Source organism: Onychomys torridus, chromosome 21, assembly GCF_903995425.1.
Source record: "Onychomys torridus chromosome 21, mOncTor1.1, whole genome shotgun sequence".
NCBI lineage: Eukaryota > Metazoa > Chordata > Mammalia > Rodentia > Cricetidae > Onychomys > Onychomys torridus.
This window is the reverse complement of record NC_050463.1, coordinates 25653548-25679954: the sequence shown is the minus strand read 5'-3', so window position 1 is coordinate 25679954 and position 26407 is coordinate 25653548. Positions and strand designations below refer to the sequence as shown.

The window sequence follows — 26407 nt, the reverse complement described above, 5'->3', positions numbered from 1 at the left end:
TCGTGGTTTGAGGTGACCAATGAAGCAAAATCTTGAAAACCTGCACCCAATTGTTACTTATGAATGGTGACCAGTCCCCTCTCTGTCCCAGGCCTCGCAGATTCAGTTAGGCTTCAGATTTCCGCTGCAGGATTGAACTCTTGTTTCACGTATCACCCCCCCCCCCAAACACAGAGCCATGTGGTGAGAACCGTGAAATAGCCCCATCTACACCCATTTACTGTGGCTGGTGCTCCTGTAGAGCTGAAAGTTTAACTCCATACGGGATGGGAGAATTCAGGGCAGGCGTCAAAGCCTCCCGCCATGCTCTCTGGTCTGTTGTCTTTGGAAGAAACATGCCGTCCATGTGTCTCCACAGGGGAGGAGCTGTGCTTAGGCCTTAAACGGGGCTGCACATTGGACTGTCCCTTTGGTCTCCTCACCGACGCCCACAACTGTGAGGTCTGTCAATGCCGCCCACGCCCCAAGAAGTGCAAGCCCACAGTATGCGACAAGTTTTGCCCGCTTGGATTCCTGTACGTATTTGTCAGTATTTTTGTTGTTATTTCCAATTCAGAAATTAAGTGTAACTTGCCGAAGTGGTCATGCCTGTGTCGGGAGCTGTTTTGTGTGTGTGTGTGTGTGTGTGTGTGTGTGTGTGTGTGTGTGTGTGTGTGTGTTTGAATGAGCTGTTGGTGGTGTGATTCGAGAGGAACCCCACTGTTAATATTAGGGGATTCAGAAACGAGGAAAGTCCTTGTCTCCAAATGAAGGCATCAGGTTCTGATTTTTTTTATATGAAGGTGGTACAGGTACACACGATGGGTAGGTTATTAAATATTCTTTATTGAGTCAAACCCAAATCTGGATTATTCTGAGGCGAAAATAAGCACTTTAAAAATAAATAAATACATAAAACAAAAACAACTGCTTTCAGCCAGTTGTGGTAGTGCACACCTTTAATCCCAGCACTCAAGAGGCAGATCTCGGCAAGTTCAAGGACAGTCTGGTCTACAAAGTGAGTGCCAGGCCAACTAACATAGTGAGACCCTACCTCAAAAAAAAAAAAAAAAAAAAAAAAGAAAAGAAAAGTAAGAAGATAACCATTCAGATTCTGGTTTTGTAATTCTTTCCTTTTCTCTCTTCTGTTTTAGTCTTTTGGCTGGTGTGTGTGTGTGTGTGTGTGTGTGTGTGTGTGTGTGTGTGTGTACGTGTACATACGTACATGTGTACACACGTGCGCATTGTTTGTGCTGTGGTGTGCATATGCAGAACAGCCGACGGCTTGTAGGAGTTCATTTTCTTCTTTTATCTAAACCATAGGATCTGGGAATCAAACTCAGTTCATCAGGCTTGGTGGCAAGTTCCTTTTTGCCCACTGAACCACCTCGGCACCCTAAGGCTTTTGTGAGCATGTATGAAGCCTTCCCAGGTCTTGGAGTCCTTACAACCCTCTGTGTCTTCTGTAAATTTTGGTAGTTAGAGTTTTTACTGACATTTGGAATTTCTCAAAGGATATGGCCATTTGGGAAAGCCCACGGCCCAAACAAAATGTCCCTAAAGTTAATCTCTCAACCATGACCAATGATACACCCCTCAACCATTTCTGTGTACCAGAGTTGCACGTCCATCCTTTATATTGAGGTGCCATCTTTCTAATTAAACCCTCACCCCTGTCTCTGGGGGTGGCCCCATCCCAGAAGCACTTAAATGCTTGGGCAGTTCTAAACCTTTATGAGAGCTAATTACACCTCACCTAGGAGTTCGGAGTGCCAATGTCCCATCATTCTGCATAAATGGTGCATCGTTGACCCTTGGTCTGAGTGCTTGGGCATCATTGGAGACTTTCTGGTTTTTCTGACCTCTGGCAAAACTTTACTTACCCAGGAAGAATAAGCATGGCTGTGACATCTGTCGCTGTAAGAAATGTCCAGAGCTGCTGTGCAGTAAGACCTGCCCCTTGGGCTTCCAGCAGGATAGTCATGGTTGTCTTATCTGCAAGTGCAGAGGTAAGTGGGAGCCCTTCCTCCTCACAGCCTGGTAACAAAGAGCAGAAGGATGTCCTGTGAATGGAGCGATTTAAGTGACAGGCGCCTGTTCTGACACAGGTGTCATGTGGGACCCTCCCACAGGATACCCTTTGTCTTCCCTTGTCATAGAATTCAAAGGGCTCAGGACAGAATTTAAATCAGGCACGTGTGGTAAGCACAGCAACCAAGTCAGCCGCGTCTTGGGGCTTCACTTCTGCTTGTCTTAGAAACGTTAGCCCGGATGCTGTAGTGTATGTCAGTCTCTACAGAGGGAACCGCTTCCTTCTGGAGGGGGATTGTTTTGGCGTCCTTGGGAGTGGGTGTGTCTAAACTCCTATTTATTTAAGTATTCCCTGGTAAGAGAGTTTTCATGAGAATTTAGACACAGCAGGCCAGAACATTATATAGACAAAATTCCATCCAGGGGACCCCACTGCCAGGGTCTTCCTCCTCCAGTGGCATTCCCGAAGCCACTGAATGTGCATCCAGAGCCCTTCTTCAGCCTTTAGCTCAGTCCCAGCTCTGCCTCCTGTTCGTTTGTGGTGCTTCTCAGATGATATGCCAGTCAAACCATAAAAGATGCCGATAGCATGCTTTTTTTTTTTCAAAGTTGAACACACTTTTATGGTATTTGAGGGGAGTTAAAAGTAAGCAAAAATGCGGAAGAGTTAATGTAGTCAATCACTTTAGTTGTCTTACTAATCAAAAAATCTCATCCTTGCAAGGGGCCCAGAATCCCTCACCTCATTGGATGAAACTTCTAGAATGATGAGGCTCAGTCTCTCTCTCTCTCTCTCTCTCTCTCTCTCTCTCTCTCTCTCTCTCGATCCTTCCTCCCCTTCCCTCCCTCACCGTATATACAGTGACATCCATTACAAAGTAACACTGGTTTATTGTATAAAATATGTAAAAGGCTTGAAAGGCAGCAATACTCCCCCAGTCAGAAGCGTATTTACAAGCTCCTTTTCTTTTCTGGGTTTTCAAATTTGGGGGGTGTGGCGGGGGGCTATTGATTTGACTTCTTTTCCCGGGCCGTTCCGGTACCACTGACCGCCCTCCCCACCCTAGGCATCCTTTTCGGTGGCTGGGTTCTGTTCCACGTAAGGGCACGGCGAGCTGTTTCTCCTATGCCATAGCGGCTGCTTTACCAGGCTACTTTCTCTGTCTGTCCAGAGGTCCCTCCTTCAGCCGGGCCACCAGTCCTGTCAGGCACGTGTCTGTCCATGGATGGCCGTCATCATAAAAATGAGGAAAGCTGGCATGACGGGTGCCGGGATTGCTACTGCCACACTGGAAGGGAGATGTGTGCCCTGATCACTTGCCCAGTACCCGCCTGTGGCAAACCCACCATTCGCCCCGGACAGTGCTGCCCGTCATGTGCAGGTAAAAAGCACATGCCCTCTTGTGCAATGCCACCTCCAGCCTTGGGGGGGCTCTGTACCCACCTTCGACTCTGGGGGAAAGAGTGGGGTCAGTCCTCGGGACGCATCTCAGCTGTCTGTGACTTCTGTTCTTAATAGCCCCGGGGTGAGTTGAATACTGTGAATAATTAGCCCGAGACCAAAGAAAATCCTAAAGCTATGGAAATGGTTCTCCGTATTTTTGAATGGTTTACTCGATTATATTGCTCTTTGGACTAGTTTTTTTTTTTTTCTTTCCCCTAGAGGTTTGTGGACTTACATATGTAAGTCCAACCTAACTGTTCACTGCTAGCCTATTAGGGTCAAAGACCTCTGCTTTAGTTAATTGTATGGGACTGGTGAGAATTTTACTTCATAAAAGCTTATAACATGGCCAGGCGGCAGTGGCGCAGAGGCCAGCCTGGTCTACAGAGCAAGATCCAGGACAGGCACCAAAACTACACAGAGAAAAGAAACCCTGCCTCGAAAAAACCAAAAAACATAAAAGCTTATAACTTACCAAGTAATACTGGAGTGAGGGGAGAATTATTGAAATCTGTGGCTGTTCTTTTTTTTTTTAAAGAAATGGACGTGTGGCACTCTTGCCAAATGGAGACCTTTGGAATGGTGACAAATTCCATTCAGTCTAGTCTTAACAATAATAATAATAATAATAACAATATTATTATTGTTGTTGTTATTATTATTATTATTATTATTATTATTATTATTATTATAATCAAGGTGAGTTACTAGGAAAACAGAACAGCAAAGATAACTCACACTGGCCAAGGCTGCCCCTGCCTCGCCTCCTGGCACATAAAGACCCTCTCAGCTCTAAGATTCTGCCTGCCTCAGCAGTTACCAAATTGGTGATTCCCGTACCGCTGCACATGATACATAAATGCAGACTAAACATCTTGTTTCCCCATGGTGCAGTCAGATGTGTTCTCTCTCAGCTTGTTCCTTCTTTGCGTATTTTGCAAGTGAAATATAAGCAACCACCCTGTCCGCCAAGATCAGAAGCAGTTTTCAGTGAGATAGCATGGTGTCTGCGCCAGCTCTTGGAGGAAGAGGCAAAAGCATTTGTTCCCTCCAGACATGCCTTATTAGAGGTGTGTGTGGACTGGGAACCTGCTCTCTGTCAGCTACTGCTGAGCGAAGAAGTCTGAGCTAGACAGGCGGGAATAAAGAGGCACGGATCAAAACAGAACCACAGTGAGTGGAACGGGAAGCAGCGCTCTCTAGTTAAGAGGGAGCAGATTCTAAAGCACATAGTTACTGACATGTTGTCGGGGCTGGGAGATAGTTCCGTGGGTGAAAGGCTTGCTATACAAGCAAGAGTGCCCCTATTTGATCTTCAGCACCTACATTTTAAAAAAAAATCAGGGATGGTGGCTCAGACCGAAATTCCAATACTGGGGAGCAGGGCATGGGGGTGGGGCGGAGACTGAAGCATCCCTGATACTTACAGGCCAGCTAATCTAACCAAGTGGGTGAACTCCAGATTCAGTGGAAGACTATTAAACATAAAGATGGATGGATGGATGGATGGATGGATGGATGGATGGATGGATGGATGGATAGATAGAAGATAGATAGATAGATAGATAGATAGATAGATAGATAGATAGATAAGTGGGTGGAGAGCTATTAAGAAAGATGCTAGACATAGACCTCTGGCCTGCACACACACACACACACACGCACACACACACACGCACACACACACACGCACACACACACACGCTTTCTGAATGTACATGTACCAAAAACATTCCTTCGCATGCATGTGTAGAGTTCTATGTTTGTCAGAATCTTTCGTGGTTTGCTGTTGGTGGGCTCTTCTGACCAGAAATCCTGAAGGCCTTGCGTACTCATGACCTCCTTCCTGCCTTAGAGAACCGTTTCTTCCTTCTCCCATGCAGAGCTAGTCAGTGTTTTCCTGGGATGCAGGCAGAGCTCCCTAACTCCTCAGCTGCATGATCACCAAACAGCACCGGCTCTTCCGTCCTTCCCCCGCCCCTTCCCACCCCTTGCCTTCTCCAGCCGCTGTGTTTGGCTTTAAGGCATGAACACACTGTGGCAAGGAGATCAGGGAGATCAAACCACTGCCGACGGGTCTCCTGATGACACGCCCTACTTATCCACCAGCATTTCAGAGTGTCAGTAGTCTGCCCTCCAGAAGCCCTCCGTGAATGCCATCAATCTTCTCCTATATTAGTTCTTCAAGGTTTTTTCTCTCTATAAGCCACTGGAAATACTCTTGAGCATCTCATCCCACCTATACTTTCATTTTCTTTCTTTCTTTTTTTTTTTTTCTGAGACAGGGTTTCTCTGTGTAGCTTTGGTGCCTTTCCTGGATCTCGCTCTGTAGCCCAGGCTGGCCTCAAACTCACAGAGGTCCGCCTGCCTCTGCCTCCCGAGTGCTGGGACTAAAGACATGCACCGCCACGGCCCGGCCCACTTTCCTTTTTAATTCTTTCTCTGCTGCTCATATTCTGGGATTCTAGTCCAGCTGTCTGTTTTCTGGAATGTGTCTGCTTAGTCTGAATCCCAGTGTTTCTTGGTTCCCATGAGACAAACCTATCCTGAACAGTTTCCTACCCTGAAAGTCAGCCCACACCACTGTATCCCGTCAGTATTGTTGACTCTCTCACACACACACCCACTGCTTTGTAAGTAACAGCCCCGGTGCACTGGGCTCTGACCATTTCTACACAGACAGGGTGGTTCCCCGAATCCTCAGCATCCACTGAGCTCTAGGCCTGAGCCAGCAGTGATATCTCTAGACCCTTTCTCAGCAGGATGCACCCCTGTCAACACCTCCTTGAAGTCCTTGTTGTACTTGGACTCCGGGAATATGGTTAGTGCCTTCTTACTTCCCAGCACCACATCAGGGCAGCTCCCAGTACCTCTGTAGATATTCCAACATTAAGTCTGCTTCATCATCATCATCTCACAAAGGGACCAAAGCCACTTCCACTCTGGGGAAAGAAATCGCGGTTATCTGCCTCTGGGCATGTCTCTGGTTGATGATGGCGTTGACCACCAAATGTTTAGTCTCAGGTGAAGGGTTTCAGACTGTTGATTCTGTAGATACATTCCTGCTCAGAGTACTGGCAGCCGGCTGAGGTGAGGTGTGGCTCCTTGACAGTGGGCCATATTTCCAAGCATGAAAGTGTTCAGAATCCCAAGATAATAAAGCAGACAGGACATCCATCATGCGGAAGCTTTGTTTAATCTAGAGGCATATCCATTATCCAAATAACCCTTGACTTCAGTTCCAGCCCCTTGACTGTGCTTAATGCTCTGAACTGGTAGCTTCCAAAATATGTAAAATAGAATAACAGTGCCTCCCTCACAAGGTCATTGACAGGAAGACAAGAAAGAAAGAAGTGAGAAGTGCCCAGCCTGGAAATAACTGGGCCATAGCAAGCATTCAGTAAATGAGCCATCTCTATTCTAGATAACTCCTGCATACTCGGGGATGCGCCAGCCAGTGAACTGCCCTGTAATTGAATTCTTATTGAATTCTCTCAGGACGATCGACAGGCTTAGCCACTCGAACCTTACTTCCTGAGATTAGCTCTTTGTCTTCTGTTTCTAGACACGGGACTTGCTCTTCCCTTTCCTATTTACTGGGATAAGAATATGGCAGAGTTCCCTCACTCTTCGGGTACTTCAGCTTTTCTCTCCCTCAAAGCAAACACCCCCACTGCCCCCCCCCCCCCGCCACCACCACCCTGCCACCCCCATTTCTCTGTCAGTTGAAGAAGCTGCAGGTGGATAATTTCTCGTGTTCTGACTCTGTGTCATCCCTCAGATGACTTGGTAGTGCAGAAGCCAGAGCTGAGCACTCCTACCATCTGCCACGCACCCGGAGGAGAGTACTTCGTGGAAGGGGAGACGTGGAACATCGACTCGTGTACGCAGTGCACCTGCCACAGCGGCCGGGTGCTGTGCGAGACCGAGGTGTGCCCACCGCTGCTCTGCCAGAGCCCCTCACGCACCCAGGACTCCTGCTGCCCTCAGTGCACAGGTAACCAGCGTGGTGGCACGGCCCAGGCTCGATGGGAAGGCTGCAGCTTGGTGTGATGGTCCTGTAGACCTAGACGTCAGGGCGGGCTCTATGCCAAACCCAGGAACCTGTGCAGGAACCTCTGGCTGCCTGCTTCCCTAGTCCCTCTGTCGGTAGGCACGGCACCTGAGTTGACTCTGAAAGACTGGCTCTTCCCCCGTTCCTTCCGCCTCACACTTCAGGCCCGAAAAAGTCACCTCGCAAGACACATGTGTTTCTAACAAATGTGAAAGCTAGTTATTGGCAGCTAATGTAAATAAAATTCCTTGAGATTACAGAGGTTGTAAAAAAAAAAAAAATACTTTGAAAATAGGCCCCTGCCCTTCCAAAACTGTGATGAGTAAGGAAAGACCCAAGAATGTCGAGTGGGTACTGCTTCAGTATAGGCATGAGGGCTGCTGCTGTGTTCTTCCTGTGATTTCTCAGATCTTAGCAGGTAAATTTAAAGTCATGGAAGAAATATGGTATAATATAAACTTGTCAAGATATTAAATGTGAGCTACACTACTGGTTTTATAACTAAAATAGTAATTCTGTTAACACTAGAATAAATGGCTTTTTAGAAAACAGATTTAATTCAATACATAAAATTACCAAAGCAGCTGGTTTTATTTGGTGGTGTTTAATCTTCCCAGTGTTTTCAACTGAAATGCTAACTGCTTTCCTTCTGTGGATACAGTCAGTGCGTTTTTGCTCAATGGAACATAAACAACCTTCATGTTTGATTACTTCCCTTTTTTCAATACTGATTATCTAGTTCGCTGTCCAGGATCTTGTTCTGTCTTTCTGTCCAGCATACTCAGTAACTAAATTTTAGCCAGAGTATCGTCTTGGGACAGATTTGTTGTTGTAAATAGCAGCCATGTTAATCTGACAGGGCTACCTAGTACAGAATCTTGTCTAGCATAAGTAGTCCACGCGTGTTAGGGTATTTGTGACCTAGCCCAATTATGTTTTTGACATGATCCCCACTTTCTGTGGATGCAAGCCCTGCTGGTGTTTGTCTATTAAGGAAGATCTATGACTGCTCGCATCCTCCTGATAGGAAATATTTAGGGACAGTCAGCTTATATTCATTTAGCTTCTTGTTTTGCAGGCATTTCTGGAATGCCTGAATTCAGCCCTGGGGATCCTGAGATTAATGAAAACAAAATAACCCTCTATCCTGGGGAGCATAAGTCCAAAAAAAAAAAAAAGTGAAACACCCCGGTGTGGTGTTCTACATTAAGACAATAATTAATGGTGCACAGAGAGGACCCGGGGTGGGAGGAGAGGTGGGAGGGAGGGACTTGAGTACAGGTAGCTCAAGAAGATGTGAGGAGAGAAAGAAGTCCTGTGCCCTCGGAGCTAGGGACTGAGTGACTAGGAGAGGTTAAGGAGAAGACGCTTGTCTGTGGCAGCAAGCCCAGATTCATTGACAGGACACCTGACTGCACTCAGAGACTAAGCCCAGGAAGAGGAGATGGCCAGGGTTAGGCCCAACGTAACAATAAGAGTCTGCATTGCAGAGGCCCCTCGGGTTTCTGTCCGCTTCCATGGCTTTCTGCCTTTCCCTCTGTGGGGCTGAGTGGCACTCCATCTTGTACCTGGCTTTTTCTTCTCATTCATAAACTTAGTCCAAGGTGACTAATATTTTTTCCATATGTAGCTAGCTCAGTGTTAGCTCTCATCTTAAACTTTGGAGACACGTATACATATACATATACATATACATATACATATACACATACATTTTTTTTCCAAAGGTTACTTTTGGATATCTGAATGAGACCCTACCTAGACTAAACAGTATTTAATGAACTACTGACTCTTTAATGGACCTTTTGGGGCTTTCTATTTGTAACCAGACTACAGCAATAAGAATTTTTTTTAAGTGAGTGTCATACTGCCTCAGTGTCTCAAATGCCGGAATTGTAAGTGCAAGCCACCACACCTGTCTCTCTCCCATTATGTTAAAACTTATAACGTCAGTGTCTTTTACGTCATAGTCAGTTTGAAGAATAACACTGGGAAGTGTTACATCAGACATCTAGAAAAAGACCAGCCTTAGGTTACCACGTGCTAAAATGGTCCAAGAATGATGCAAACTTGTCCACAAGACCTGTGTCTATTTGGTGGTTGCTTCTCAGGGACTTCTCCCCATCCTGCCTTACCTGTGGCCTGCCTCAGGGCATAGACCTCCACAGAGTTGAGCAGGATACCAGTATGGTGCTTCCCTGAGGCACAGGCAGGAGAGAGGTAGACATGATGACTCACAACTCTAATCCCAGCACTTAAGAGGAAGGATTATTACCACAGCTTTGAGGCCAGCCTAGGCTCTGTAATTCCCAGCTAGCCTGTCTCAAAAAAAAAAAAAAAACAATGAATAGGAGAGGATAAATTGCATTTATTTCTTTTTTTTTCTACTTTTCCAATTTTTTTTATTTCATTTTCTTTTTTCTAAATAAAAAGCATAGGGTAGGAGAGACAGGAAGACACAAAAATAAAAGAATGAGTAACCACCCAGGAAAAAAACACTGGTAACATTAAAAATGAAACCGAGAAGTAAATGTTTGGAAATGGCATTAGACAGCCTCTGGGGCCAGGGAAGAGGAAAAGAAAGATCATTCCAAGTGGAGCCTCCTGTGTAGTAGAAGGATGTGGCCTGCTCCGCACCCTGCTCTAACGCTCACTACCATCAACAGCCAGCACGTTGGAGTTTTCTGGGCATCAAGTGAGAAACCTCTCAATGTTAAGGCATGTCTTATCATTGCTGCCCCACCTCCACCATCTCAGATTTTAGTCATAGAGTTGGACGTTGATTGCAAGAGCTAAGCAAAGGCAGCCTACAGGCTCCTGGGGACTTCAGAGCCTAGAGCAGCAGATCAAGCTGAGTTGGGGTTCCTTCCAGCCAAAACGGAAGATAGCAGCGGCCTGGTGATGGGGGAGAGGTAGCTGTAGTTTGGGAGGGCTTTTGGACCATTTGCATTGTTTCTAGCTTCTTTTTGGCCCTCAGAAAGTGATGCAGCCCCCTCGGTCTTCGAAAAGGATCGAACGTGCTCACTGGAGGGTGTGTGTGTGTGGTGTATTCGTGAAGCAGGTGAAAGGAAGATACCCCATTGAGAGCTTCTGCAGCATGTGATAACTCCATGCCTACCTCACACTTCTGCCTCATGGCTGAGAACAGCAGAATTTATGATGCTGATTCAGAAGTACACAAGATAACTGTCCAAGGTTGTGTCCGTTGAGAAAAGGTGGCTGGATTAGGGTTTGGCCTTGCCCACTGCCATGGCTGTTTTTATGCTCCTTAGAGATTGTGACATTCTTTCTAAAGGACGAACCCCACTAACTTACATTTCCCTTTTTCATATCTCAGATTTCTTCTTGGGTTTAATTTTCATTCATTTCTGTGGCTACCAACCCCTAAAGAGATAGCTATGTTTCCTAATACTCTTCTCCATCTCATGTGGAGAGACCTTCCACACCACAACCACAGATGGCTCGCAAAATGGTTCCCCTGGGCGGCATCCTAATGTTTGCTCTGGGTTGCTAGCCCCCCCCCCCCACACACACACCCACCCCCTGTCACTAGTGGGAATGTCTAATCTTAGGAACGTTACAGATAGGTGTCTAGATAACGTGATGCAGTGAAAACATCTTTGAGTACTGAATGGTTAGGACTGCCTTGGCTTGCAAGGGAGAGAGAGCCTGGTTAGAAATTTTAAACAAGTAGCGGTTTATTTGACTTGACACAGAGTTCGAGGCAGGTATGGATCACTATTGACTATTGATTCTGTGTCTCGGTGACTGAGATAAGTTTGGGACTTGGGTCAGCGCCCTCTTCAAGGTTAGGGAGAACATGGCAGGAGGGTCGTGGCAGGGCCTCCACCCTCGGAAGAAAAGTGGAAGCAACCCTAGAAATCCCTTTATTAGCCTTGGGCTGCAGCTAGATCAGGTGCCTCACCCCGGGGTTGCAAGGGAACCTGGGAAAGCAAGAACAGGGTTTCCTGATTGATCCAGTGTGCTCCAAGTTCCGAGGGCCTCCAAAGAAAATGAAGACTTTGCTTGAGGTAAGGAAGAAGGCTGGAGCAGACCCTGGAAGGCTAGAGCAGACCCTGGGCGAACACCTGACACAGTCTCACCGTTGAATCTTTTGCTATTGTTACTCTGTTTTAAAATACAAGACTTGGCTAGAATCAAGCTTCCTGATTTTACGGCTGGCTTTTTTTTTTTTTTCAATGAGGCACCCAGAGCCTTCGAGACGGGGAGTGTCTTTGTAAGTCTGACACTTAGCTATGCTGTGTACGTAGTTGGTAGCCTACAGCACTGTCTTTGCTGACCTGTATGTTCGTTTTTTCCAGATGAGCCTCTTCAGCCTTCCACAACCCATAATGAGAGTGTGCCTAGTTACTGCAAAAATGATGAAGGGGATATATTCCTGGCCGCTGAGTCCTGGAAGCCTGACGTTTGCACCAGCTGCGTATGCATGGATAGCGTGATTAGCTGTTACTCTGAGTCTTGCCCCTCTGTGTCCTGTGAAAGACCTGTTTTGAGGAAAGGCCAGTGTTGTCCCTACTGTCTAGGTAAGATCAAGGGAAGAAAAAAACAACAACTTTTGTCTCTCCAAGTGACCACTAAAATCGACATTGACAGCCATTTGCATAGATCAGTTAGTGTTTTTAAATTGTTTTATTTTCTGGTTGGTATACCATACAGACCCAATGTGGGAACATTAATCAGAGGAAAGATGGGGAAGATGTGCTCCCAAGATGGAATGCATGAAGAATAAATAGATGCTGTCTCAGAACGTAATGGCATTATAGCGCCATTGTATTCCATTGGGACCCTTTGCCGGTTCTGGGTTTTTAATATCGTTGCTCTCTCTCTCTGCCTGATTATTTCTGATAGTCACACATTTCCCCAATACTATTCTCCATATTAGAGAATGTTCATTATATAAAACTTGCCTCTCCCTTGAGACCAACTCACTATGAAATATCCATTAAATCTCTGTTTGTGGGTCTTTCCCTATCCTGTGGGGCAGTGAACCAATCCTGTTTAAGCCACGTGGCTGTCCATGTTGGTGAGTCACTGATCATTTTCTTTCCTCCTTGTGGCCCATGGTGCCACATCCTGTAAGCAGAGGACACAGGGATATTAGCCCCTCATGTCCATTCCAAACTGTTCCTGTGGCTGTGAGCCAGATGCTGCTCTGGGGACCAGAAGGAAAGCTGAGACAGCTGGTACCTCTAATCAAGGACAGCCCCGGCTGGCAAGGCTCTCGCTGTCTTTATTGCTTTTGCCACCTAAAGTCAAAGGAGACACAAGACACCTCTGAGCCCCACGGTGAACCCAGAGTCAGAGTCAGAGTAGCACGTGAAAACACATGCCCATTGCTAATTAACTGCAGGTATTGCACACTTACTGCCAATGGGGTTTGGGTGCTTTCTAGACACAGTATTTGGAGTAATACCTGGGGAAGAAGAAAGACTTTGAGGACACAGAATGCTGGTCTTGGGAATTTTACAAAGCTAGATATGCTCAGTGATTATATTGAATGTGTGTGTGTATATATGCATATACTGAGTATATACATACATATATTTATGTATATAGACATATATATATTTACATACACACACACACACACACACATATATATAGTCTTGAAAGCTGGGTTCTGTCTGTGTAATTAATCCTTTCAACTAGAATGCTCTTGAGTGAGGACTATGTATAATTGTGATGTAATAGTAACTATGGATCAGAAATGGCTACAGAAACTGGGAGGCATGGTGATTTTTCCCATGGGGAGAGAAACCCGGAAGCATTGTTCCTAAATGGAACTAAAAATAGATCAAGACGTACATCCAAATTAGCTCCTTGACTTTTCAAAGAGCTGACTGAAATTGGTACGAGACATGGCACAGTGCCTTTGGTGATCATCTAGAGCTGAGATGTGACTAGGACACTCTCCACTCCTCACAGGGGAGTTCAGAGGGTAGTGTCCCGTTTACATATCAGAACTCCAAGGACAAAGGGAAGAATGAATGAACCACCCGGGATGACGTGGGGGGGGGGGGGATCTCATAACAATTTCTCTTGTGTTGAAATTCTCCGAGGGTTTTGTTCAACTGAGAATTCCTGTTGTGTTTTGTTGCTTCATCCCCAAAGCCAGTTACTTTAGTTATAAATTAGTCTTCATGTAGTCAAGGTAAATCCCTTCTCTTTCTCACAGAAACAATTCCCCAAATTGTGGGAAGAAACCTTCCGCCCTTAGTATTTCCTGTCTTCTGCTTTTTCCCTTCAAACTCTCAATTCCTGGATCATTCAGACTATGCGTTCTTTAATGCAGGCAAGGAAGACCGATTCGGCCAAAATTTGCGATTTGGGTTTTAAGTTAGATTATAAGCACTTTCGTTAAATTATGGTTCATAGACGTGCATATTGTGTCCCAGCACCCTCTACAACAACTCCCCTCCACCCACTGATGTGTGTGTTTGTTCACTTGTATTCTATGAGCCTGGGACTCATCTTGAGGAAACATGAGAGGTTTACCATCTGGCAGCTGCAACTTGGGCTTCATTCGTGAATCTTATTCTTCCCTACCTGTGGTTGTATACTTGAAATCCTGATTAAGCCTCCTTTGTCTGTGCCATGCTTGAGTTGTAAATACTCTTGTTAAATTACCCCCGTTCTCCCGTGACTCTGTTCTTCAGGCATTGACAGTTGACTTCATGAAGTAACTTGGGGGTTTCCAGTCTGATTTGCCTATTTTATTTTGGGGTGTTTTCTCTTACCACCTGATTTGTCCCAGCTTCCCATCTGCCTGACCCCTCAACAAAGGCACCAAGCCTGGGCAAAGCTAGCCTTCCTGAAAGTGCTTCACAACTGTGCCTGAGTTGCAGATCCTTAGTCATCTAGAAAAAAAGAACACAATGAGACAGGCCATTGTTTCTATGTTGTAGAGCACCCAGTTGCTTTCCCAGAGAGCAGTGCGAACCAGTGTTTGCCTGGGGTCCTGTTTGGGGCGTTCTCAGTTTCACCCCAGATTGTTGGTCCCCAGAATCATAGATCTCACTCAGTACCGCCCAGATCAGCAGGGGCTCTGGGCTTGCTGTAGCCTTAGGTCTCCTGACTGTTTGCCATTGCTCTAACAACCTCACCGCTGCTGTGAAACCGACTTTTTCTCGTATCAAAACCAGGACGTTTGCTCACATTTCCCTTTGAATTTTCATTTTTCTCAGCATAAGAGTAATGAAAAGTGGATGATCCTACTAAAAGTAGGCTTCTAATTACAAGTGTTTGTGTTCCTTTCAGCTAAATTATCTGCTCGCTAATGTGCGGTGATAATGGTTCTCCTTTGATGTGTGAAGGCCTCCTATTACGTGTGCTAATTTAGTAGGATGTGTAATACAGACATAATTAATAGGATTGGTGATTAATTTTGAAAAGTGAGCAGCTTTGTCTAATTGCTTATAATACCTATCATTAGGGAATTCATCCTTCTACTCAAACGAAACTAAGTAGTAATTACCCAATCATTTTAATGGAGCATCTTAATTGATTTTCTAATTTTTTTTTTATTCTGCCTTCCTACATAAATACACACAAGCCTTGGTTGTATTTTCAGAGGCTTTCTGACTATAAAGATGGCTCAGATGATAGCATGGGTGTGAATCAAGTCGGAAACAGCATGCTGGTGATCCTGCTGTGTCCCAGCATGGATCATAGGTGGGTCCTTGGAACTGTTAGATCCCTCTGTGTCATGCCGCTCTTCACCCTGAGAGCCTAGGCTGCTCTAAAGTGTCCTCACTTTGCTGCTGGCCACAGGCTGTGTGCTCCTCTCGTTCCTGTCCAGAGGAAAAAAAGTCCTTCAGGGCTGAATGAGATCTTGGCTCCATGACTCTCCAGGGGGAGAGCAAAGGAGTAAGCCACTGTCCAGCACCCCATCTGCACTCACCATGTTTGTGAAGAAGCTATCCCTGCCCGTGGCTTTGGCAAGGAGGACATGTGTGTTCCCGTGGACCCTTTGTAGGCCTGTGGTTCAGTTTTTCCAGGTCGCCTATTCCATGGAAAGAGCACTCCTTTGGTTATAAAGACATCTTAGTCTGACAGATGGGGTCCTACATTAGTTCCCTGTCAGCTTTGGAAAGCGGGAAACTGAGGTGTGCCACCACCAGGCTGTTCCAGGGGAACAGAGCCACTCTGCTAGCCTAGCCGGAAGTCTTGCTTAGAATATTACCTAATTATGGGTTGGTAAGGAAGTGTTTATTTGTAGTTAACATGTTACTTTACTTGATATTTTAGGTCACATACTGAGAATTCCAGCTAGGAATCCCTGAGTCAGTGAATCTTTCAGTTTAAGAAGTTGTTGTGAAACATGAGTTATTTTTTGATAGGAGCTGTTTGTTTATTAAATACATAAAACACAAACACATGTAGTTTAGAACTTGCATATGAACACAGCTAAGACACTCTATATATGACTTAGAGTCATTTCAGAATGCCTTTAATAGGGATCTTTAGAGATCTGTGGAAATGAATTTCCTGATAGATGGTTTATTCCACCAGGTCATCATTTCATTATACCTCTGTCTCCTTAGCCCACAGTCATACTTCAGACTTGCCTTGTGTTAGTCGGAATTAATACTTAAAGTGTCATCATCATAAGGAGTCAAGCTGTCCTGCCTTGAGTGTACTGTAGTGCTATAACTGTAGTGTAATGAATGAGTAGAAGAATGGATGGCTCCCTGATAGAGAGGGTCTGTGTTCTGTACCACACCTGTCTGCTGCATGGCGTCCCTTATACTTAGGCTCTGTGTGTTTCAGGCTGACTGATCAGAACATTATCTTAGACATACATATATGCATGTATATCAGTCAGAATCAAATATAATAACTGTTGGCATCCGCATCGTTAAACTACAGAATCCATGGGGTTAATGTTACATGGCTTCAAGTCATAATGTTAGGACACTAGAATCTAATATTCCGATGTCTTTCTTTAAAATTAAAAACTTGTGCACACTTTTAGGGAACTTGCTTTAGAGCCAGAGTTAGGATCATAATTCTGAAACATACTGGCTCTGTATCTTGGTGATATGACACAGTCCACCTTAGTGGCCTCCTGAGGAGGAAGCTCGTGCTTCTCAAAGGTACTATGTCCGTGAAGTGAAGCCATGTTTGGGCGTACCCTGCTTCTTCAGTACAGACTGCAGCCAATCTACGCAGTGTTCATATAATGGTGTTTGTCTCTCCATGTGGAGTGGAGCTTTTGGCTTCACCAGAGAGAGCACGACATCTCTCTGTGGTGACCTGATGAGAACCCAATAGTGCTGCTTAGTGATGGTCTTCCTCCAGTCTTTTCTCATCTTTAGAGGCCCATGGTTTCTTTGGACACCTCTGCTGCCCAGGTAGAAATAACATGTTCTCTGTAACACTTGTGTTGGAGGCAGGACCTTACCTACAAACCTCCTTTAGACATTGTCAGAGTGAGAAGTGGGGACCCATAAATTCAGTTTCAGAAGCTAACATCATGTGAAGAGCCCATGAATGATTCATGTGGTATTCACTGTGACCCCAGGACAGCAACTGTTGATTGTAGAGGACATGCTCTCCTAGTGTCCTGCATCCCCTCCACTCCTTCCTCAGCTGCCAGTCACAGTGACCCCAGATTGTCACCCTCATTGTCAGAATTAGCATTCAAGACGTTTAAGTGAAAAGAAAGAGATAGGATGCAATGGAAACAGAATGCCAATCGTGGAGTTCTGGATTCAATAAGAGAAGTAATCAAAATATAAGTTGGGGAATGACAGATGAAGGTACTTGACATTGGCCTCTGACCTCTTTACATACACACACACACACACACACACACACGCACGCACGCACGCACGCACGCACACATACACACACGTGCATATACAGACATATGCTAAACTACATACACACACCTCAAATTTCAAACTTAGCACACTGAAGTGGAATGCTGTGATGCAGTCCTTTGACATGTCCACTATACGTAAGCCCCTGTGGCTCTGGAAACATGTCCCAGAGGAAATATGCCCTATTCACTACTGAAGGCAAGAGTTAAGAGCAATACTGTCAGTGTGCCTGCATCTCAATACCTATGGAAGGAACAGATGCCCCAGAGTGGGACTCTGCTGGATTGATATCAACAGGGGACTACATAAAGCAGAAGCCGCATTTAGCTTCCTGGCCACCAGGATCCCAGAGTAAATTACTTTTCCGGACTCCATATTGTGGCAAGAGATTTGCAAGAACTGATGCAATTTCTAAAGCTGCCTAACTTCCTCCCAGGAAGTGACTCCCACATCATGACCACTAGAACAGAATTAGAACCTGAAGTGTCTGTCCGAGAAGGTTATCTCCGAGGCAGAAACTGAAAGCTGTACTGTCATATAGGTTACAGTAGGTTTAGGATTCTGGAGCCTTCCGTGGAGGAAATGGGAAGCAGTCAGGAGAAACTGATGGGTAAGAGGGGACCAGGAGCCTTTGCAGAGGCTCATAGATCCGGCAGTAGGTCAGAGTCGGCCAGGCCTATGGGTCCGTGTGAGTCCATGAAACTGTTGAATCTGGCTAGAGGGAGAAAGAGCTGCTGGCCACAGCAGCCCTTAGTGAACTTGATCTTGCAACCAAAACAGCTCGAGTAATAAAAACCAGGTCCATCCAACCTTCACAGCTTGTTAAAGCATTTGTTCTATCTTGAAAAGAAGTGAGCCCGTCAAGTTTTAACAGTTCAATTCAGCCTAGAGAGAATGAATTGCCAGTTCTCCCCATTTATATAACCCAGAATCCAGGACAGATGGAGGGGAAACCACACTGAGTTCTACAGCTCTGCTCCCAAAAGGTGTTGCATTTTTTTTGTATGTGGTCCTAGGTGGTACAAGACACTGTTGCTTGAATTTGCATACAGAGAGAAGAGAGAGTGTGCCCCTGGCTCACCATGTGGTCAATGGCAACACAACAGATCCTTACCTGTATGAAGCCAATCCAGATTGGATCTGATGGGTGAGACAGGGGGCCAGGATGAGGAAGCAAAATACCACATTTTACCACACCAAGGTATAACCACGCAAAAGTGACTGTCTCACCTAAATATGTCCAAAGTTGGCCCGAGGTACCATTGCCCATGGCAAAGCCCAAAGCTGTCTGAAGCTGTGGCAGTGTCCCTCAGAATACAATTTTAGCTGCAAGGGTTGCTTCAAAGAGGATCCTGTTTTGTTGGGATGTTTAATTCCTAACATATTTGTTTTAACAGTCAATGTTACTATATATCAGTTATTATATATACCTAATGTCTTCCTTCTCATCATTTTCCTCCGAGAGAAGAGGGAGATGATAACTGTGAGAGGGAGGGATGTTGGAAGAAAACTTCCAGAACGTCCCGAGAGTCCTCACCACCATGCCATCTCCACTCCTCAACCAGGCTGTGCTACTTGGTTAAAAGAGACTGTTTCCCAGAGTCACTGAATAGTAATGACTTTGGTTTGTGTGGCTCTGTTACCTGCCCAGCAAGTGACCCCCCCAAAATCCCCCAAGTCATGCCACTATGCTTGGTAGACAGAAGGCATGCAGGGGCTGAAGAGCCAACCCCCCTCTAGTTCCTGCCTTGCCCTTCCAGCAGCCCTCACATCTTAGACAAGTGACTTTAATTCTGCATGCCTCAGTTTTCTGTGGAATAGAAACAATGACCCTGTCCACTGAGCTGTGGAGATCAAATGGAATTGACGCACGTGAAATATTTATCTGAATGCCTGGCACATAGGAGTCATCCAAGTAAGTGGAAGTTATAAATAATACGAGGTATTGAGTAATAGATGCACGTGATGTCATTGCCAGCAAAACCAGAGCAGTTGGGTGATCGGTGCAGTGGTAAGACTCAGATAGCATATGCACCCAGTAGCCACACAGAATGAGTCTGTAGCTCTGCATTCCTCCTCGGGCAAGGTGCTTAGAGTGGCTTTTATAAATGTAGTCTCGATTAGGCTAAGCAGTTCCTACAAGAAAGTGACAACGTCTTTATTAATTCATTATGAAGACCTTCAAAGTGTATAGACTGCCCCATCTTCCCATTCCAAAGGTTTCTTAAAGGCATGGTCCATCCAGCTCCCACCATGTGCTCTATAACTGTCAGACCTCTACCGAAGTCACTAGCCTTTTCAAGAGAAACGTAGTAAAAAGCCAAAGTGTTTCTGTGAAAACTCATGAACCAAAATCTATCTTAGGATTTTCTGGGCTGGATGGCAAGTGCCCTGGTAAAGCTAGTTCCAGTTGGCTCAAAAGTAAGTGTCATTCCTGTTTGCTTCGCATGAAGGTTCATTAGCACAGCGTGGCTTGGGTTTATACCCTATTAGAGAAACAACATTAGTTGGCTATGAAATGTTTTGATGTTTTGGGTCAGATGGACTTTGCAAGCGAGAACAGGACTCGATCTCTCTGGCATGGGGGCTCCCTGTGAATTGGTGACTGGTGGTGCCCTTGGGGCCTCTGCACACCAGATAGTGTACTAACTCTGACCCACCTCAAGTCAGGCACTAGGTTAACGTTTGCTGGGCTCGGAGTGTATTGCATGACCTCAAAGAGTTCCTGAAGAGCCTGGTGCACACCGGAGCCAACCTAAGAGGTGTTGCTTCCAGCTGGCAACCACGGTGCTCGGAACATCTTCACGCCCAGTTTTTCACATCTGATCTCAAATCTGACTTAAGTCGTGTGCCGATGAACAGAAGCTGAAAGTGTCATGCTTCTGAGGTCCTCAGTGATGAGCAGAGCTTGAGTGATGATAAACGGTGAAAAGGCCAGGTATCCAGGTCCCGTAGTAGTCAGCCCACTCGTGTGGGGAAATAATTCTGTAGAGGCACACGCCACTTACTTAGATGGTCAGAAACTCTGACTCTGTCTCTGGGAAACTGAACCCGGGTCTCTCTGTGAGTTGCTAGCATGATGGGTTCCACTGTGTTCATGGCTATTTTACTACTTTGAATTTTTAGTCCTCATGGAATGTAGAAAAGTATTTGGGTAACTAAGTGAGACTTTTTTGGTTTTTCGAGACAGGGTTTCTCTATGTAGTTTTTTGGTGCCCATCCTGGATCTCACTCTGTAGATCAGGATGGCCTCGAACTCACAGAGATCCACTTGGCTGTGCCTCCCAAGTGCTGACTGGGATTAAAGACAAGTGCCACCACTGCCCGGCCCTAAGTGAGACTTTATTTTTTATTTTTTGGAGCTGAGGATCGAACCCAGGGCCTTGCGCTTGCTAGGCAAGCGCTCTACCACTGAGCTAAATCCCCAAGCCCCGTGAGACTTCTTAATTTCACCTACTGTGTGGCCCAACGTCCTTGACTGAGCCCATGGCCTTCCAGGTAGTCAGGTATGTGTTCCTTCTCTTACAACATTTCATAACTAGTCTTCTAGACTCGATTGTGGTCCCAGCCAGCTGCTGAATGAGTATTGTCCTAGGCACTGTGTCATGTGTCTGCCATTCAACACCCTGGCACTGCCCATGCTTTTCTTACTATGTTGACGTTATTCTCAGTGGGTAACCACCCTTCAGAAAACACCACATTTCGGTCTGAGCATCTCCCCCTCCATATTCTCTTATGTGTGGCTGACGTGGGTACTGTATAAGAGGGGCCAGAGTGTTGAGATTTCTATTTCATATATGTTTGACGTGTTAGCCAATAGTAATGAATTTCCCTAGTCAGAAGAAAAGGAAAAGAAAAAGACACCACCCCCCCAAATGTAGCAATCACCATTAACTTTCCATCTTTCTAGGCAGCTATAATTATACTTATGCTAACCTGGTTGCACTTACAACACGTAATACATTTTCACAGCAGTCCCATGTCATATTAGCATGATTTTATCATGAGTCTTTTTAATATTTCTTATGTTAGACATGATTCCCCTCCCCCGATTTTTTTTTTTTTTTTTTGCTGCTTTAATTAACATTGTAATGAATGTCTTCATAAGCAACTTCCTTTAGACCAGTGGCTCTCAGCCTTCCTAATGCTGCAATCCTTTAATACAGTTCCTCATGTTGTGGTGAGTCCCAACCATAAAATGATTTTCCTTGCTACTTTGTAACTGTATTTTTTTTCTAGTTAGGCCTGTAATGTAAATATCTGATATGCAAGATATCTGGTATGTGACCCCCCCCCCACACACACACAGGTTAAGAACCACTGATGTAGGCCTTTACTTTCTCCATAGCCTAGATTATTAGCAGTAGAGTCACTGGATCAAAGGATAGACTATAGCATTTTAATGACAGGTGAAGGGTGTTTCACATTGGCTCTGCCATCACTCTACACCAGCTGTCTTACTAAAGCTGTCAGTGACTTGCTCAAGTCCCCACCTTTTACCCTGAGTGACATTGAAGCCCGTTCTAGCTTGGTGACAGTTTCATGGACATGGTCACCCAAAGAAGCCAAGTGTTTGCAGGTCCATGCTATCTGTGAGTCTGGAAGATCCACAGGAATATCAGGGACTATTTGGAAAGGCCTGCCTGACCTGACTGACCTCTTGCAAGTCCACTAACTATTTACTTCTTAAGGCAGGAGGATGAGTCCTCATACTCTGCCCCCTCATCTGTACCCCGACAGTTATTTCACAGAAACCCCTCAAGCCTCATCTTTCCATCTTCACTATCTCTGCCAAACCCAAGCCGGTATCACATCCTCTAGGACACACCCCCTGGTCTGTCTTACCCTATTAGGACTTCCATGTAGGTGCATTTCAGTTTCCTCCTGAAGTAAACTAAGAAGGACTTTCCCCACTCTATAGGGAGGGTCTAAAGGTCTCAGATGATTCAAAATCCCTCTGCTGTCCATTTCAGAACTCATCTCCAATGACGCGCGCGTGGCGCACACAAACACACACACACACACACACACACACACACCACACACACACACACATCGGACACCCTGGTCCTCCTCCCTATCCTAATAGACCATGCCTTTGGGTGCACTACCCTTTTCTGGGGTGCCTTCTCTCTGCCACATTCTCTTCATTGCTTAAGGGAAAGCCCGAGCGTGCAGTCCTGGAAGAAATCTCACTTTCATAGAGGCGTTTTTATTCTGCCCTCTGTACTGCCCACCTGTATTTATTTCATATCAGTGGTGGTAACTGCATCGGGCTTTGATGAGGGTGGGGGCTGCCTCCACCACCCTGGGCAGGCTTCTGGGTCCAAGGTCCTGCCGACATTAGCTCTGTGATGAGTGTTCGTTAAATGCGTGGATGCCCTCCCGATGCTGAACACATGATTACCATCTTTAACGTCTCAGCCTCATTTTGGAAGCTAATAACCGCTTTGTAAGCATTAGTGGCACTGATGTATTAAATACCTTAAGACGTGGTGAGTTTCTGTGCTGAGACCCTAAGAACACAGAGCTCAGTGTTTGGCCTTCAGTTGAACCCCTTTGCACAAAAGCCCTTCTGTCATGGTACCTCATTCCCTTCCTCTATAACAACACCAGCAGAGGTGCCACCCACATAAGATGCAGCGAGGCGACAGCCAGGCTGGGGGAGGGGGAGTTGAGCCCTTCTCTTTCCCAGTCTTCCTCCTCAGTACTACGGTGGCTACAGTGCTGCTCTGTAATGCTGCTCCATCAGCGCCACGATTTTCCAGTTTATGTAACACATAGGCAGTAGTATTGTTTTGCAAAGGATCGCTTCCTTCCTTCCAAGGTCACCGCAAAACAGACTCTAGATTCCATGGCCAAATCTATCTTTCCAAGCGATGGTGACGGGTCAGAATGCTTCCTAAATTGAGCACCCTATGTAGCTTTGCCCCGCCCATTTTCCCATGCACGTCTTGGATATCTTCATTGAAGTTGCCTTCTTGATAGATTCCATGTTAGCAAACACTTGTACCACAATTTGGCTTGAGAGCGAGTTGCTAACTTAATAGATGATTCACCAAAACACTTAGTGTAGAACATGGACTGATAGCCAAATACCATTTTAGTAAAATGGATTTCTCATTACTACAAAAATGCCCCTTATTGAGCTTTGGGCGGTAGTAATGAAACAGTAGAGAAATGTTGAGAGATGGCGATATGCCTGTTGGTGCAGGTTTTATTCCACTGCTTAGATGTTCTGGGTTCTGTCCTTTGTGTCTGCCCAGTGAACATTTTAGCCTCCGAGAGCCTCTCAGGGCCTCCCTCTCAGGAGGAACACTAAGCCCTGAGCACCCCAGCTTTCCCAAGGACCTTTGCCATTCCTGGCCCCCAGTGGTGCATGGTGCAATCTTTAGAATCCAAGCCCAAAATGACCCCACATTTTAAGGTGTCATCCAGCCAGTCATTGATCAGCCCATCTCTGCCTTGCTGTTGAACTGTTGATCTGGCTTACTCGCGGGGCCAGCCGTCTTAAGCTCCAGAGGGAAAACAAACTAGCTGTTAAGTGGGATCCCATGAATAAGTTAAGAGAAGGGAGCTTGCAAGGGGAAGGATGTCATAAGGAGGACATGGGGATGGCAGGAGATGATGTAAATTTCGAAAACAAGATAGTTTTTAAACATATTTTGTTCTCGAGGACCATGGTTTGCTGGTGTTGAGAGAATGGGTTAAATGAAGTAAATTTGTGTTGGAGGTGGAAATGTCCTTGGTGGGTGAGAAGTCATGCAGTACCCCCCTGAAAGGTGAAGGGAACAATTCTCTAAGCTGCTGTGGGTCATAGCATGCCGCTGTTCTCACCCCAGCATGGCGTGCACTATTGTTGGCAATGGGGATTGGGAAAGTCCCACTCTGTAATTGGGCCCAGATGGACCCCTCGTCCCTCGCTGCATCACATTGTGGATAACAGCCTAAGGACACCTGCCCAATGAGCAGCATTCCTGGGAGGGTCTTACGGTTGGTAGTCTCCGTTAGCCTTTGTGGTCCTTGGTCAGTTGCTGGCCACAAGAAAGGGCCATGAGAATGACAGACAACAGGGTTGGGACTGGAGAAACAAATGGTTCGCCAGATTCTGGACATCATCAAGCATCCTGCCAGTGTGTCAAGCTCTTCCCTTTAGTTTCCCACTAGAAGACGCTGTGCGGTCACTCAGCCAAGCCCACCGTGTTTTCTTCTTTCTCACTAGAAGACACAATTCCAAAGAAGGTGGTGTGTCACTTCAGCGGGAAGACCTATGCCGATGAGGAACGATGGGACATTGATAGTTGTACACACTGCTACTGCCTGCAAGGCCAGACCCTCTGCTCCACTGTCAGCTGCCCCCCTCTGCCCTGCACCGAGCCCATCAAGGTGGAAGGAAGTTGCTGCCCGATGTGTCCAGGTATTTAAGCCATTGTCCTCTTTTCGACCCAGGGAGTGGCTTGGCCCAGTTGAAACGCTCCTACACGAAGACCTCAGGGCAATTTGCAGAACTGTGACCATGCTGGTGAAGGCTGTACCTCTTCTAATTTGCATACTCGATGCTTAAAGTGGGGTGCAGCCACAGGGGGGTAAGCCAACCCATTCAAGGCACCTACTCTGCCAGAGTACCACAGTTTTAGTGCTGTGTTGGGCCAGCCTAGGGACAAAGGCCTAAGGGCGCGCTACACGAATGTCTTATCAGAACAAAAATGGAAGATTTGCAGTTCAAGAAGGTAGATCTGGATCATCGGGTTTCCAGTTCTGCAGTATTGGCCCGTATCCCACCACCATCTTTATCGGTCTTTTCCCAGCCCTTTAGCTGAAGCCTTCTCTTCCCACGTGTAACACAACTACTGAGCACACCCCCAACGTGTCTCCTCTCATCCTTCTCCCTCACATCAACTGCTTTATTCGACCTCTCAGTTTCAAACCTGAGTCCCCACAGCTGCCCGGATCCCTCCCCCCTGGTCTTCTAGTTTTCTATCCCTGCGCCTCCTGCCAAAACGGCTCCTTTATCCCCTGCCCTAATCCCAGAAGTGCAGAGCCTTAGCCTTCACCGGGACAGCCTCTGGGCAGTGTTCCCAGTCCCATCTCATGCACACCAGAGACTCCCCAGGCAGTCGGGACCACACATGGGCTCCCTCTCACATCCAGGTGAGGCCCTGAGTGAGACAGGAACCTTGCCATCCTCACCTTGATGCTCCTGTTTCCTTCCAGCGTTATGTTAATGGATCTTTCTGTTCAGGACCCACGTCAGGTTGGAAGTACAGCTAGCCAGACTATAAAACTTTAAAAATGGCACCGCTCGCCAATGCTTAAGGGAACTTCGTTGGTCTTTTGTCGGATCTCATGCAGATAAACCTATCTGAGCGTTTCTGAAAATGTCCATCGACCTTTAAAAAAAATAATAACAACAATGATAAATGCACAAGTCCTTCTTGGTTCTCATCATGCTTGGCAAATGGTGACACTTTGGGCCTACCTACCCGAAAAATTTGCTGCACTTGGTTTCAGGGTCTTCCCTAGCATTCCTGTGTGCTTTCCCAGCCCCTCCTCAGCTGACCCACTAGAGCTGGGCCAAAAGCAAAAGTCTGTTGTAACCAACACAAGAGCAATTTCAGTGTTTCAGGGAACAGAGCAGGCATTGGAGGCAGCGGCTGTACAGCGCTTGGCACAGGCCTCGAAAGCAAAGCTTCTAAGCAAGGTTTCACCGTAGAGCATTGTGGCTTTGGGGTGCATCACAGAGAAAGGGTTTGAGCAAGACTTTAAAGGTGGAGTGGCTAGTGTCCTTAGGGTGATGAATTCTAGAAGCAGATGGGAAAGATAAATGGGGACTAAGATTTTCTTTAGGGCCTTGATTGTCCAACGGAGAGTGGTAATTTGACCTTTGAAGAAATGGGGTGGTTCAGTTTTGATCCCATGATTGGGGTGGTATACACAAAGAACCAAATCATGGAGAGACAGAGGCCAGTGTCCCTGTGACACACCCAACTATAAAGCCAACATTTGACATGAGAAAAAGCTGGTGGAGTAGAGTCTGAGAAACGCTTCCGCCAC

The 26407-nt window shown here is 46.1% G+C and overlaps 1 protein-coding gene across 3 annotated transcripts in view; it reads left to right on the top strand.

Annotated features, from left to right (window-relative positions):
• Positions 1-26407, top strand: part of Crim1 (cysteine rich transmembrane BMP regulator 1) — a 176925-nt gene that overhangs the window by 144421 nt on the left and 6097 nt on the right. For all 3 annotated transcript variants that reach the window (XM_036171027.1, XM_036171026.1, XM_036171025.1), the window contains 6 exons: positions 359-515; positions 1867-1988; positions 3183-3392; positions 7236-7451; positions 11831-12052; positions 24576-24770. In XM_036171027.1, coding sequence (XP_036026920.1) covers positions 359-515; positions 1867-1988; positions 3183-3392; positions 7236-7451; positions 11831-12052; positions 24576-24770 — 1122 coding nt within the window. The remainder of the gene's footprint in view (positions 1-358; positions 516-1866; positions 1989-3182; positions 3393-7235; positions 7452-11830; positions 12053-24575; positions 24771-26407) is intronic.